Genomic DNA, 16,105 nt, shown 5'->3' with positions numbered 1-16,105 from the left:
TGGGACAACAATAGCAAGTGTCAAAGAGAAGCAGATGACAAAAGGGTCATGACAGCACAGGGAGATCTGGGTGATCTTTACGGGGCCTTTAGGTTCTACTATTATGATTTTGCCAGCATTTCTTTCCTTATTTTAATGGCATTCTTACAATCTTGTGAACGGTTGAACTGGCTCTGGGTCAGAAAGGACCAGAAGAAGGTCCTCATGTTTTCTCTCTGCGGAATTCTGTAATTTTGTTGCTAACAACCAAAGCTGAGGGAGGCAAGTACAGGAATGCTTCTCTCTCCTTTTGTTTCCTTTTAATATGAAAATAATTGTCTCTACTCTTGGAGACCTGGCTTAATTAGACTAATCTGATTTTCTACCAGTAAAACTCACACTAAAATGCTAGTGCTCTGAGTTTTCTAATTATACAGCAGTCACACTTTTCTTAACAGATACTAAAATCAAATGCTACAATGTTGGATGAGGTCATTGTGAACAGTTTGTTATAAGGCCTATTTTGAGGTACCGTATGAATTTCAGTGAATATTATGCAGTGACAGGAAGCAACAAAAGTTTACTACAGAAAAAAAACAAATTGCTACTATTATTTAAACAGTGATGAGGTACCACAAGTTATTTCATAAGAAGCATGTTCACTGACCATAACCTCTTGTTCTTCCACCCTAGGCTCTTTAAACTCAACCCCTTCTTGACTTCCCCCTTAGTCACCACCTCCTTCATTTTCTTCCCTGCATTTCCTGGACTCCATGGGCAATCTTTTGATGGAAACCCTCACCAGCACTCTTAGCCTGCTTATGCCCTTGAACTTCTGCTTATTCATTCTGCCAAGCCAGAGCTCAGAGTCAAACAACCATCTGTTCTTTCTATTACTGCTCCTAGTTTTCCAAGTACTGCTGGAGTAATTGCATCGCTGCTGATTCATGCCATGAGAAATCTGCAATTCCCAAACTCACTTTGAACCTTAGTGCTACTTGGCAATCCTGTCACTCTTGCCTGATTGGCTTCCTTTTCCACTGCTCAGGTGCTATTCCACACCTCAAGTCATTACTTTTCCCAAGTTTCCTAACATGCTTCCTCAATCAACAGAGGACCTGACTTCCTACTTCAGGAAAAATTAATGTTCAACTATTCTCCTTTCTACTTATAACAGTCGTCTAGCTTCCCCCTCCCTACCTGTGTCCCAGAGATAATGTAGTACATCAATTATCCCCTTTCAATACTAGTTTTTGTTTTTAAGCTCTTTACTATAAAGCCTGTGTACATTATATAACAAGGAAAATATTCTTCTTGGAAGTTATAACCCAAGTTGAAAAAACAGGCATCAGAATGTTAGGAAATAAAAAGTTCTGATTGGTTATAGAACAGAGCACATAAGAATAGCCAAGTGTTCTTTCACTTTCAATGATTCCCAAGAAGGACAGAAAGGAGGTGAGTTGGGAGGCTTCCTGACCATTAAATGTTGTAAAATTCTAACACACTTCTGCCAACCAAATGCCACAACATGAAATTTAAAGAGGTTATTCTTTAGTGATCAACACCAATTTTGCCCTCTACATTTTTTTTTTTTTTGCTGCCACCACCTGCCAGACCTGCAGTCTAAAAAGCTACTACTAATAATTAGTCCACTTCTTTTAGCTGTGTAGAGTTTGCTCACCCTCATTCAGTCCAAAGTTTTCATGGAATTCCTAGGGCAACCAATGTGAATTACATTATGCTTCACCCAACTTAGAAGTTTTAATGTTATATTACACTAGCTATCATAGAAAACTTGTAAGTGACATATATTTGCTTTAGAAAAAAATCTGTAGAGACTGTCTAAAGAAAAGTTTTGATATAGAATATATTTAGGAGAGATGTATCACACCCAACCAGGGGCAGAGCCAGGTTTTGTAGGACACCCAAGTGCATATAATTTGGGAAATTCTGTCTTTCCAAAAAAGAATACAAAATGATGTACAGGGTCTTTGGAAGAGGTATATGAAAAGGGCTCTGATGCTTCAGCTTCATAAGGTTCATATAAATCAGCTTTTTTGTGTTTGACTGTTTACTTAAGGCATTATACAATCCCCCAAACTAAAACCAGCCAAAAACACACTAAAATGTAAACACCTTAAACAAGACAGGAACTTCACATAATATTATACTTCATTCTCACAATAAACCTTTTTATTTAACTATGTCACTTTTGTAAAAGTGGAAACTGAAGCTCAGAGTTTATTAACTTGCTCACAGTCAACTCACTTCTCACAGTGAAGCTGAGATTCGAACCAAGATCTGACAAACTAAATCTTGTGTGATTTCCACTTCAATACTCTGCCTTTAAAGTTTCCCCAAAGACAAAGGGTTAAGATTACTTTGGAGAATGCTCCTAGAAAATGTCTGAAAATTCTGTTAATACTTGAACTAACATGACTTAATTCATATTTGTGAACATCATTAAAAATACTGCCCCAAACTATGTTTAAAGGGCATGAAAAAACAAGTATATTGCTCTTTGGGTTATCTTCTGCTCCCAAAGGAACATAGATGAAGACAGGATATCTTAGGGTCTAAGAGAAATGTGGTTCTAATGAGGAGAGGAAAATGGAGGCAGAATCAGAATCTGGAAGTCTAGAAATATAGCCTATCAGGAAAGATCCTGGCTGTTTAAGGACATCCTCACAGTATGGATCTTTCACAGATTATCTTGCTATATGTCCAATATGATTCTGTTGCCATTATAAGATACTACATTTTAAAGATAGGAAAATAATAACAATTATCTCATTAATACTTACTAAATATTATATCCATACCTTCCATTTGCCAATTTGGCCTCCATTTTTTACAATGTCTCTTAGAGGTATCCTCTCTTCCTCCTCCTCCTCCTCCTAAGATCCCCAGAAGGTAGATGCCTTGTCGTCATCTTTTCCTCACTCACAGAATTTGATGTAGGTTAATTGCTGTGGAAGATGATGTTGATAAGTTAATTTTGACAGGCCACTATTTTCTAACACAATAGGAATTCCACAGTATAAATGTGTTGTGATTCTATTCAATTCAACAAAGACTTTGGAATAAAACTTTTGACATTGGTTAAAGCTAAGGCAAAACTAATCAGATGTCATTCTGTTTATTTAATATTGTCAGTTTTAAATGTGTGTAGTGTTTTCAGTAAACAAGCTGGCATTGATGTTGGAGTTACTTAAAAGACCTATTGATTCTATGGTCTTAGGACCATTGTGACCTCAGGCTGATCAAAAATCAGTCCAATTCAACAGGAGTTTGAAGAAACAGCAGCATAAAAATGATGACTTAACTGAATGGAACAAGAGGACACATATTTTCAAGGAGACGTCTATTCTTAAAGTAGAAGTTTCCCTTCAAGATGACAAGTAGTTCAAACTCCCCAGGATCTCACTTGTCCTCAAAAACAAGGTGAGTCTTGGACACATATGGCAAGTGCTAACTATTCAGGAGAGAAAAGAATGCCTCTATTATTAACCCAGGTTAAAGGCAGATATTACGGTGTTTCTTCCCACAGAAGTAGTAAGACAGATGACAACTATTTGAAGGAATTGAATGAGGACTTAATGCTATGGAAGCAGGAACTGCTAGAGATGCTAAAACCTCTTGAAGATAAGAACCATCTCTTATTCCAGAAGCTAATGTCTAACTTGGAGGAAAAACAAAGAAGGTAAGGATTCTTAGGATTTCCTATGAAATGAGGATGTCCTAGAGGGATAAAAGCCAGAGAACTTTAATGCATAGGATTAAAAATGATTATTGACATTTTTTAAAAAGGTTTAGACATTCCTCTGTAATAGATAAGGAATTTGTAACCACAAAACCAGAGTGGCAAGGAATCCTTTATTATATTTCAGTAAAACTAAATATGACTCAGCTCTCACCTCATGGGACTATAGTTTATTACTCATCTTCCCTAAGAGCGTCCAGCCAAAAAACAGTTAAGAGCCTTTAGTATCTTTAGTCTATCATGGTCACACTGATAGGTCCTTGTGGTATCTCTTTAGGATAGATGACTGTGCTTTTCCCACCCCAAGCAGTGGAATGGCAACCTTTCAGAGCCCAGAGTCCTCTGGATTAGGATCCGGTCTAAAAATACCATGCAGTTGAGGTTTTAACCCCACTAGGTCATTCACTATTCTTGGGGGACCTACCAACTCTGTTTCCTTTCTAGTCTCGGGAATATCACTTTAATGGCTCTACCTTCATTGTCTACTCTTACCAAAAGCATCTCAGGGAGCTCAGACTTTTGGAAAGTAAAAGCCAGGCAGAAAGTTGTGGTCAAGCACCAACTTCTTATAACCCAGGAACTCAGACTTTTCTCAGGGCAAGAGAACACAAAATCTTGCCTATCTGCCTATAAAAATGGGGAGGAAAAAGTACAATGAACATAAACATAGTTAATTAATGCTTTTAAAGAATATCCTCTCATTGTAAAAAACTTGGTGTTGACTCAGATTTTGTTACAAATTTCTAGATGGTTTGGATTCTCTGTGCAGGCTTTCATAAGTATATAAGTTGTTTCCCCAGCTAACTAAAATGCCTTTATATGGAGAGGCAAGGTGAGGTAGATGGACAGAGATGAGATAGGGAGTAATTCTGAGATTTACTCCAAAGATAAAAGGTTCTTCAACCTCCTTCTTCACAGGGGGTAATAGTGTTCCTTTCTACCCCAAAGGACATACACCAAAATATTATTCTGAAGGTTGGAGAGGAGTCTGACTGGCTGTTGGAGACCTAAGATTTGAGCATTATAGACCACAGAATTCATTATAGAGCACATAGCTATGGCAAGTGTTAATTAGGAATGGAATCATTCTATTGAGACCTTCTGTGTTCAGAAGGACTTCCATAATTCCTGTGGTTACAAACCCCATCTCATTCACATAGTGGAGTACATTCTGACTCATTGCAGAATATTAGTATTAGTCTTCAAGAATGACTATGTTTTATGATTCTCTCTCTTCCTTCTATTCTAGTCTGCAGATCATGAGGCAGATCATGGCAGGAAAGGGGAATGATGAATCCTCAGTGATGGAGGTCATTAAAGAAGCAGAGGAGATGAAGCAGAATATGGTAAGAGTTTGGTGGGCACTCCAAGAAATGGCCTCCTGATCGTGGCTCAATTCCATTGTTGTCTTCAGACAAGAAAAGGAAAGACTGAGTACTCATCTCTACACCTGATGCTCCAACTCTCATATCTCCTTGATCTAGAAAGTCCAGGGTATTCTGAAGGGAGTGAAATGAAATGCTGGGAAGAACAAGGACTAGCTGGCAAAAATTCTATGTCTTTGACTTTTAGAAAAACTTTTCACCTAAGGCTTAATGAATACAAGTATATAACCCTTCACATTTCAGAAGGAATAGAAAACATCTACCAAAGTAAAAAAAAATAGAGTTTATTCTAAGAGATTCTTATAAGATTTTAAAACATCAACAATGTAGAAGATCTTAAAAATTAGAAATTAGCTCCAGAGAAATTATCATATGACCAGAACATCTTAAATGTTTTAAGTATGAGCTATTATTCAACATTTTTGTTATTTTTGTGTTATCATCATCATGAAACTCATCTCTCATGTTCCTGGATTTGGGGCTAGGCCCATTCATTGCCTTCCTCTGTGGTTTACTATGTCCTTTCACCCCTATTCCCCCAATACTTGGTAGTTTCTTCCAACTTCACTTTAATGACTGGACAAACACATTTTGGTTTGTTTGGTTTTTCCCTCTTCAACAGGAAAGGAAAAACAAGATGCTTCAGAAGGAAATGGAGATGCTATGGAACAAGGTGTGCTTCTAAGAATCTCTTGAAAGTATGTCTTACAGACCATAATAAGAGAACTTCCCTTTACTGTGGTCCCCATTCCTCATTTTTTTTGGTCCCTGCTTCCACCGTGCCTCATTCCAATCCATTCTTTGCCCAACAAAGTGATCTTTTAAAACAATCAAATCATGTCGTTCTTATAAAAACCCTTTGCAGCCACTCCTGTTTGTGGCATAATCTAGCTCTTGCCTACCTCTCTAGTCCTTCTGGTTTCCTATACAGCCACCAGGCTGGCCTCTTCATGGTTTCCCAAATATGTCAAGACTTTTCCTGTCTCAAGGCTTTTGCTCTTGCTTTATCCTCAGCCTATAATGCTATATTCTCATGGCTGGGTTCATTCTCATCCTTCAGGTATATGCTTAAATGTCACCTCCTGGTGTCTCCTCTCTGAGGATGCCTGCACTCTCCTTTCTTCAAGTGTGCACTTTTTGCCTTAAATAAAGACTTCTCACTGCTAAAAAAAGATACCTCCTCAGGGATGCCCTCCTTGTTCACTCCATCTAAAAGAGGGCACTCTCCCCAACTTTGTATTATATAACAGTGTTCATGTCCACCACGGCACTTTTTAAGGTAAGCTTATATATTCTTAAATTGTTATTTTACTTGTTTCTTCTCTCCCTGCTACCCTGTTGAATATAAGTGTATTGATTACTTTGTTCATCTCTAAATCCCTAGCATGCAACATAATGCTTGGAACATAGTAGACAATTAATAAATATAAGCTGAAAGAATGAATACCTAATTCTAATTCCCCTATGATTTTGCAATAATCACTGCACTGTTTAAGATAATAATAATAAGGCCTTTTTCTGGGAAACCAGGCAGGGGTGGAAACCAGTGGACTAATTCCTTGGGATCCAAATGCTTTTTCACAAACTCTGATGCTAGAAGAGCAGATTGTGTCTTGTGTAATAAACAGGTGTGTGGTGTGATCTCTGACTGCTTTTTTCACCTCACTTTTCCACAAATAATCAGGTTATCATCAGACCCTGCATCTTGTACTAAGATTGGCTCCTAGTTCTCAGAGGCAGATACAAATCAGTTCTATGAACTTCCAGAAGTTTTAATCCCTGAGTTCTTGAGGCCTTGTGAAAGGAAATGTGCTAGCACAATTCTTCTATCAAAATCCAGCTTCTTCAGAGCTCCCAAAATATTTTTTATAAGGGATGTCCATATATCTTAGCTTGTGATTGACTTTCCCTACTCATATTTTTAGACAGTGAGAAATGGAGAGAGAAGAGCAGTATGCCTAGTGGTTAAGAACACAGCCTTCAGAATCCAAGATATCTGATTCAGATGCCAGCTCTGTACTTTTCTTTAGTTGTGTGACCCTAAACAAATGACTTATCCTCTCCAAGTCTCATTTTTAAAATCTATCAAATAGAAATAAAAAAAGTCCTGTGAGGATTAAATGAGAGTGTGTGTAATGTAATAAAGTATTGTAAATTAGTAGAGTGATGTACACAGCTTACAGTGGTAATTGCTTTATAATAAGGGTTCAGTTAATAGATTTTATTATTATAACATATACTCAAGGGACCCAATGGAAGAGCTTGCTGCAGTCTGAACCCCCTTTGGTAGTACAGTTTTCATGTCGGGCCCTGACAGGTTGCTGACTGGCAGGAACCTAAAGCCTTGACCCATATTGGCTCTCTACTTCCCTCACTAATTGAAAATATTGCCAAAATGTCTTTCTACAGACTTTTAACACAGAAGAACCAAGTGATCAACCAAAAGCATCTCAGATAAAAAACAAGGCAGACTTGTAGGATGGAAAGGCAAGTACTTAGAATGTCAAGGTTTTTGATGTCACCCAGCTGGAGACAGCCTGTTGACAATCAGGGCTAATTTGGGTAGGCAAATAGGTAGGATCTGGGCCTTTAGGGTATATTGGATTTACTGTCTGCTGAGCCATTGCATTTCTTTTCTGGGACCACCTATTCCTTTAGCTCTCTTCTTTCATCCCAGGCTCCCACCATCCCCTCATCACCTAGGAGGACCAAGGATGAACAGGAGACATCATGTGCAAAGAAAGTCAAGGAGATAAGGAAGGACAGTAATATTACCTTTCTGAATGCTAGTGGCTTTTTGAGCTGATAGATTAGAAGTCTAAGGTAACATCAATCTACCGAAACTATGGTATGCTCCTGAACTGATGCAAAATTTTATAGGCGATCTGGTTCCCTTGGGATATTTTATTTGAGTCAAGAGTGACACTGCAAGTTTCTGGGAAATCATGTGAGCTAGAGTAAAGTAGGAGAAGCTATACCAACAATGACAGCTCCACAATAGCTATGCCATGTCAAACCACTTGATAATTTGTTTTTGAACATTTATTTAGAGGTAGTATGCTTGTATCTACTCTTCCTTCAACCAACTCATTCATAGAAAATGATCCTATTTCGCTTTTAGCATTTAGAGAGTGAATTTTACAGGTATGACCAACTGAAAGGACTGTGCAGTTGAAGCCAATTTATTAGTAAATCTATGACACGATAATGTTGCTATAAAATCTTTGCAGCATGTCAAGAAAACTGATTTCTGATCTCAATTTACTTTGTCACCCAGAGGCTCTTTCTTCCACCAGGAAAAAGCAACGGAAGAAAATGGAATGGGTCGGTTATCAGGAACAAGCCAATATCCTTCAGGTAATAAGGTCTTCCACAGCTGGGCATGGGGTACAATTTCATTCATACAATATAAAAGCTTTTAGTTTCAAAAATTTAAGTCTGATCCCTTCATCTGTATTACCAATTATCCTGCTAAAAGAAACATTTCATGGGGAGATGGCTGGAGAGTCCTATCTCCAGCTTCCCCTTGAGTAACTTTGGATAAATAACATTTTTTCCTATGGTTTTGATTTTGTTCTATTTGAAACAGGGGGAAAAATCACAAATACTTTCTGCCCAACTTTTGAAAACTGAGCATGATGGGATCATTTTTGAAATTCTGAATAAAAAGGATTCAGGTAACAGTGGATTTAGAGAAGACACTGATGTGTGAATAGTTCTGAAAAATGTTCTCTTGTAGAATGACTTTAATAGAAAAGTAAGTGAGCTGAGAACTGAAGCCTTGAAGAACTACCAGAAGGCCAATGACCTGAAATTATCACTATACTTATAGCAGAATTTTGAGCCAAAGCAAGCATTTTTTAATCTTCCTGGGAGCCAAGGTAGGGGAGTATTATAAGCACACAGTTTGAAGTTTTGTTTTGTTTTGTTTTACATTGGCGATCCCATTACTTGTAAAGTGATCAACACAATGCTTGACATACAGCAAGTTAAATGTTAGTAGTGTTACAATAAATTATGTCATTATCACCATTATTATTATCACTCAGACACTTTGTACCGAGGTAAGGAATCCTCTGGAAGAAATGAAATTTTCCTTTGTAAAAACTAAGTAATATATTATGTACTTATCATATGTAGTTGATTATATATAGCTGACACTTGATAAAATTTTAGTTTCCTCCCTACCTCCTCTCCTTTCCTAGGAATTAGAGTGGTTTGATCTCATAAATCTTGTTGGAATAGGCTCTGCTACTTCAAAACAGAAAGCCAAGGAGATAGATATCTGACAAGTGTTGTGAGTATCACCAATCCAGGTATTCCTCTGGGAGTTTCAGCATTTCCTCCCGAAGTATTTATGGCAACATTGTAGGAAATCATATAGTTTGCCATAAAAAAATTAGATTAAAGTAATTATTGCTGAGGAGAAGGAAGAGAGTTCTTAAATTATCAGGGATTTACCAATCTGGATTCTGTATTAATAAAAAAAAGACAAGCAATGAGAAATCATGGCTAATGGATGACAATGTTTTATCAGTATCAGTATGTATCTCTAATTTCTTCTAAATCTTATTCCATAAAGGTCTTGAACATCTTATAAAAGCACACACAACACATAAGATTAAGTAAATAGATGAGTAAATTAAGACAAAGGGGAAAGTAAGTTGAAGCCAGGTAAATACATGAAAATTCATAATAGAAGTACTATATATTTGATTGAGGTAGGCTTCAGACTTGAAGAAGGAACATGGTTTTACAGCCTCCACAAAATAACAATAAATCAATTACTCAGGAGAAACACAGCTTTTACTGGTACTGAGGTCAGAGAGAAATTTCTCCTTTAGGTCCTTATTATGAGAACAGGACACAATGTTTTTATAATAGCTAATGGCCTCAATAATATTTCTAAAATGAATTCAGAATCTAAATTTCCTAAGCTATTTATCTGTTCCTTGCCACAATATGATAAAAAATTACTAATTTGAAATTTTTAAAAGGTGATGATTTGGTCCAGGCACATAGCACTCTGTGGAGTTGACTCAATTTGTGTGTAAAATTTAGAAAATCTAGAAGACTGGATGTGCTTCCTATCTTTCAGCCAATGCTCTATTCATATTTTTGTTTTAACTGTTGTTTTGATTAGAATTGGACAGGAGAAAACTTGAGGTTTTCTTCTCCAACAAGAACCTGGAATACAACCAGAAGCAGTGTAAATTCATTAAGATAAAAATTAAAAAGATTTCACTTAAAATTAGCTGAAGGTCATCTTGAGGGATCCATGGAGTAAGGAGTTAAAAATATTTTTGCTCCAGGTTCAAATCAAGCCAAGATTAGTAAATAGTGAAGGATTCCATTCAATCTGATCACCTCAGGAGATTGTTTTTTTCCTTGCTTGCAGAACGCTGAATCCTTGAACTTTGAACTAGGACAGCCCACAGTTTCTTCTCTCCTCTTATGCTTCTGGAGAAGTACATGATAAGGCACTAAATTGTTCACTTACCACAGATGAATGTAGCACTGCTATGAGTGTCCCACTACTCTTGTGTTTAATTGATTGTGCATTCATTGACCCCTGATTATAGGCCAGTTTCATTTTCTAACACACACATATACAAAATCTTTGGGTTTGTTTGGGCTCCAAGTGGCCTAGAAATCTGAGTCCTAGATTTTAGTTATGTTGACCTATTCATAACTTAGTGTTTAATTATTGAAGAGAAAACAAAAGAAATATTAGTTCTCTTCATAGGGGGATTTTTAAAATAATTATGTCGAGATATTATTTCTAATAGTGCTATGAGAGGGAGATGGTTTGGTAGTGTTAGCATTCCTCAACTTCTGTGTCACTTGGACTATTGTTTATTCAATATTTTCTGATTGGATTGCTTCTTTAATTTCTTAAATGTATTCCTTGATAATAAAATTAACATTACTGTTTTAAATGAAAACCAATATAGTTTTCCATAACAGAAAGTAAACTTAATAATAAGTATACCAAAAACAAAATGTTAATGTTCTAACAAGATGTCAAAGCCTGAGGCTTGTTTTATCTTTATTAGGAAGTGAGATTAGGAAGAAGTGGAGAGTTTTAAAGAAAACTAGGCTTAAACAGAAACTTTCTTCTTGATCCTATGCAGTTTTAAAGAATTGAAAAGGGAATAATTTTCTCACTGTGATTTATAGTATTTAATGCTATGTTCTAGCACCTCCTAAATTTATCTCAGTTGCTACCTAAAATCTTCTCCCCATCAAATTTTTGAAACTAGTAATTTAATGGAAAAAACATTAGATTTAGAGTCAGATACGTGAGTTGCTGGCCTTACTCTGAGACCAACTGGTCAAATACCCTGGGCAAGCCATTTAATTTCAGTTTTTTTCCGTATCTAAAACAACCATAACATATTATAGAATGTGTTGAAAACATATGGTTTTGTGTAACCCTCACAATAACTCTACGGGATAGGTATTACTGAAGAAAATAGTTCAGAGAAGCCAGGTTTCTGACTCCATATCCAAAGCTCATCTCCTAGACCATGCTATAAAATGGAAGTGTAAAGTATGTGATTTCTCATGACTCTTCCACCTCTAAGGGCTATGGTTTGTATCCAAACTTATCACTGTTTAGGTATAATTCTCCCAAGGAAGAATCATACTCCTTAAGGTTAATTTGTTGGCTAATAAAACCGTTCCAAAAAGGGTTGACAGTTTTGTAATTCTGCATTTACTCCAGTAGGTGGCACCAATCACATCCATCTAGTCAACCAATTGTAATTTGAGAAACATGCGATGCTGTGGGAGAGGTTAGCCTTCTGTTACCCTTAGAACAAAATGTGCTGTATTTATGTATCAGAAGAAAAAAGAAAAAAAAAACTATTGATGTTTTCTGTCATGCTCTGTGGTACTGAGGTGTATTACTGGCAGCATGGATTAGACCTTATTAAACACAGTATTCTGCTACACAATCTTTACCTATTATTCTACTCCCTGAACTAGTTCTCTCCATTCCAAAAACAGCCACTGCCCACTTCTTCCACAATCGCTATCTGATACCACAGATAAATCAGGTGATTGGGACACAATTTAAAACGGGGTTAAGTAATTACACAAGGTGGTTATTTTTTGAAGTGTGAACTTGAAAAGTAAACACTACTTAATAATTGTCTTGCCTGAGGGCTTCTGCCCCCAGAAAATTCACTATGGATTCAGTGAGACTGAGGAATGACAATGGAACATTCTTGGAGTAAAAGGGTTTATACCTGACTTTATTCTCCCTGCAATAGGTGGAGTACTAGAATTACGTGTACCTCCAACAGTCTGCAGGTCTGTAATCCTCCTCCTCCTCTGCCTCCACCCAGAGCACTGGGCAGAGCTCTTTATATAGTGACTCAGTCAATAATAGCTTTTTGCCTACAGGTGTGGAAGCAGTAGCCTAGCAGTAGGCATTACATCATCAAGTAGTTTAGGGTCAGGTGAGGATCCTGACCACAGGAACTTCCTTTTTCCCCACAATAATGTTCCCAGATAGTGTTCTTTCCCCACTAGTTTGAAAATAATTGAATATTACAAACCTATCTTAAAGAAAGGATGGAACGTAGCTTTTGGACATACCTCCAGCAAATCAGGGTACAGGCCCTTTCTTCTAGGCATTTCCAATTAGAGGAAGGTTTCTCCAACTGCTCTTGGCCAAGAATCCCTCCTCCCACATCAACTGTGCTGTATGCTGGTTGGGCATGTTGCAGTGGTGTGACCTGTTAGGTTGGCAGAATATAATCCTTTGTGTATGTTATGACTTTGTTACACTTCATGCAATCCCTACTTGCAAATTCCCTTGAGATCCAGGTTGTAGCATTACTATGGTCAGTCTTATCTGGTTAGAATACCGTATGACCTAGTGCTACAGAAGAAAAAAACATTTTACACCTAGGGTGAAGTTGTTCCTTTTTTTGATTGTCCCAGAGATGGGTCATGTTTGAACGGTTTTACCTCCCTTCCAGTATAAAATTACAATCTGAGCCAGGGTGTGTGGCAGCCTTTCCCTGACTTCTATAATCAAGAGAACAGTTCATGGACTTTGGTAGTGACCTATCTTAGAGGCACAAAGCAATCTTAAATTCAGCTGAATTTCCCATCATACCTGCTGTTGTTTAAAGAAGAGGTTTATCTTCTGTAATGATATAACTGGCAAACAGACATTTGATTCTGACAGTCTGTTTTTCCTCTTCTCCTGCCCACTTCCCCAACAAACTCTTGGCCTTTACTCGAGTTCTTTTAAAAAGAAGCTGAGGGTTGGATATGAATATTTCGATACACTTACAATTTCAGATGAAAGTCCAGTGAGGTGGGAAATGAATACTCTTGAGACCTTATTTACTCTGTAACTCCTTCTGTTCTGAGAGCAAATCATTCTTCTTATTGGCTTAACCTTTACTTCACCTTAGTATTACTCTTCCTGATGGCTGAAATATACTCCAGCAGGTGCTGTTGAATAGAAAATAGTAGTGTTAAGCTAAATGCTGAAAGGCAGGGATGGAAATCCACAGCTAGTTCAAATCTGAGTCTTTGATAAATAGTTTCACTCTCAAATACAGGGTTTTTTAAGCTTTGAGGAAACGTGAACTTTTTGAATGTCTAAGTTAGGTTTATGGTATTGGTAATTTATAGTTAATTTCTAAATTTGGTCATCCTTTCACTATCATTTCAATGATTGACAATAGATGCCAAACTTTTTTGCATCACACACACGGGGAGCAGCAGGATTATTAGGATAGGGTTGTCATATTTAACAAGTAGAGGATGTCCAGTTAAATTTGAATCGCAGATAAACAATAACTTTTTAGTGTATGTCCCAAATATTGCATGGAACATACTTACACTAAAAATTATTTGGTGCTTATTGAAATCCAACTTTACCTGAATGTCCTGTATTATAGCAACCCTAATGTAGAACAGACTTACTAAGGAAACTATTTAACACCCCTCAATTCTGCTTCCCCCTTCTTATTGCCTCCCTCCTCCCTCTCTATCTCAGCATGTGCCTATATTCTCTTTGCTTCCTCTTTCTCATCTCCACCCTCACCTCAGTCTTTTGTTTGTTCTCCACTATCCACAGATGGCCATTTTTGTGGAATATATATCTGGGTTATCTAGGGTATGTGTGTGTGTATCATATATATAATTTATCATCCTATTTCTAAATTTAAAAGTTGTATTAGAAGTACATTTTGTACATTCTCTTGTAAAATTGTTTCTGCTTCCATATTAACCTCAAATGATTTTTTCTTCTGTAGAACATGAGTTTTCAGCAGAAAAATGGTTTGCCAGTCCAACTTTTAAAATATTGTTCAATGAAGTTATTTTCTGAAACAACAATTAGAAAATCCACATCAGTGTTAATACCAGGGTCAGTCCAACAGTGATACAATGATATAACACTGTGATGAATGTTAATAGCCTTACAACTCAAAACTCAGTGCTTTTTTTTCTTCAAAGGAAGTTCTTGTTTTCCTAATGTTTCCCATCAGGTACAACTATGGGCAGAGCAACTACCTGCAGAAATGAATCTAATGTGGTGAGAACTACTTTCATTTCCAAAATCATTTTGAAGGCTTGAATAGAGAGTGGGTGTAGATTTTGGAATGCATTTGTTAACTACATTCTGATTGAATATTTTTAGGGGATTTGCAAAGTGAGCACCAGGGCACTTGATGTTTTAGCTGTCTTTCTTTTTCTTCTTCTTCTTCTGTTTTTACCTCTCAGAAAATTCTGGAATCAAAGACCTATACAGAACAAAAGGCACTAAAGGAAATCAGTCTGATGATGAAGGAGGGAGGCCTTTTTTCCTGAGGTCATTGCCAGATGAAGCTCTGAAGGACTGGGCAGCTTTCACTCCATTTGCTTTGGACACATTAGACTAGGCACAGTCATTTGTGTTAATTAAAATCTCTCAAACCTTTGTTTTAGTGCGGCTTCCCCTCTCATCTCCCCACCAAACTGGGTGGAAATGCTAGTTAGATGCTTGACCTTGAATATGGCAGGAATTTAGTCATTTAGAGACTATAAAATAGCCTCTGATTATTTTGTTAGCTTTTGATTTGGGAATGACTGTATTCAAACCACATTGTAAGTTGTTAACAAGCCCATAAAAAGCTGCTGTTCTCCAACTCTGAAATGTTTAATTCTGGGCAGATCCACCACTGGCAGATGAACAAAATAGGTACAAAATAAGGAAAATATATATCATAGACTCCTTTTTACTTTGTCACCACCACATCCAACTGCCCTGTAGGTTCTGCCTCTTCTTTTTGTTACCTTCTACCTTCCTAGTACCATTGTTTTAATTCAGGCCCTCTTTGCTACCTGGATTTCCACAGCCTCTTAATTGGTTTCCTTGCTAGTTCCTCTAATCCATCTTCCACAGCACCTGCAGCTACCTTTTCTAAAAGAGAAATGAGACCCTGTCACTTCCCTACTGGTTTTCCACTGACTTTACTATAAAGTCCAGTCTCCTTCACAGGCCATACAGTAACCTGCCTCTTGTCTACATTTCCAGATTCATCTTTCACTATAACCCCTTCCTTCATATATTCTACACTGAGCTCTATAGAACTATTTGCAGTTCCCCTGATCCACCATGAGTTCTGCTATCTCCATGCCTTTGGCAAAGTTGACACTTCTCTCCTTTTCTGCTTGCCCATTGCCTATTTGTTCTAAGAGCTGAGTTTGGTGCACTTCATTTATCTCAGTGTTCTCAGTCCTAGCTGTATTAGAATCTTCTTGGGATCTCTAAAATATATCAATTCACTGGGTCCCTACCCAGATCATTTAGGGATAGGGCAAGAGCATCAGTACTTTTAAAAGCTCTTTGGGATTCTGCGTAGACTGGTTTGAGAATCACTATTCTAGATGAACTATATTGCATTTGTTTACCCAGCTATCTCCCTCACCAAATGGTGAGCTCTTTGAGACTCAGACTATGTCTTGT

General features: G+C 37.3%; 1 protein-coding gene across 1 annotated transcript; it reads left to right on the top strand.

Annotated features, from left to right (window-relative positions):
- Positions 1–3,299: 3,299 nt before the first annotated feature.
- Positions 3,300–15,041, top strand: CCDC196 (coiled-coil domain containing 196). The gene is given in 13 exon segments (XM_057489059.1): positions 3,300–3,423; positions 3,530–3,682; positions 4,992–5,088; positions 5,750–5,800; positions 7,537–7,614; positions 7,805–7,892; positions 7,942–7,943; positions 8,431–8,484; positions 8,867–9,016; positions 13,893–13,896; positions 14,646–14,692; positions 14,881–14,911; positions 14,914–15,041. Coding segments are annotated over 13 exon segments (930 nt in total). The 5' UTR covers positions 3,300–3,373; the 3' UTR covers positions 15,039–15,041.
- Positions 15,042–16,105: the final 1,064 nt, after the last annotated feature.

Source organism: Manis pentadactyla, chromosome 11, assembly GCF_030020395.1.
Source record: "Manis pentadactyla isolate mManPen7 chromosome 11, mManPen7.hap1, whole genome shotgun sequence".
NCBI lineage: Eukaryota > Metazoa > Chordata > Mammalia > Pholidota > Manidae > Manis > Manis pentadactyla.
The sequence above is the reverse complement of the archived record's forward strand: the minus strand, read 5'-3'. Positions and strand labels throughout refer to the sequence as shown.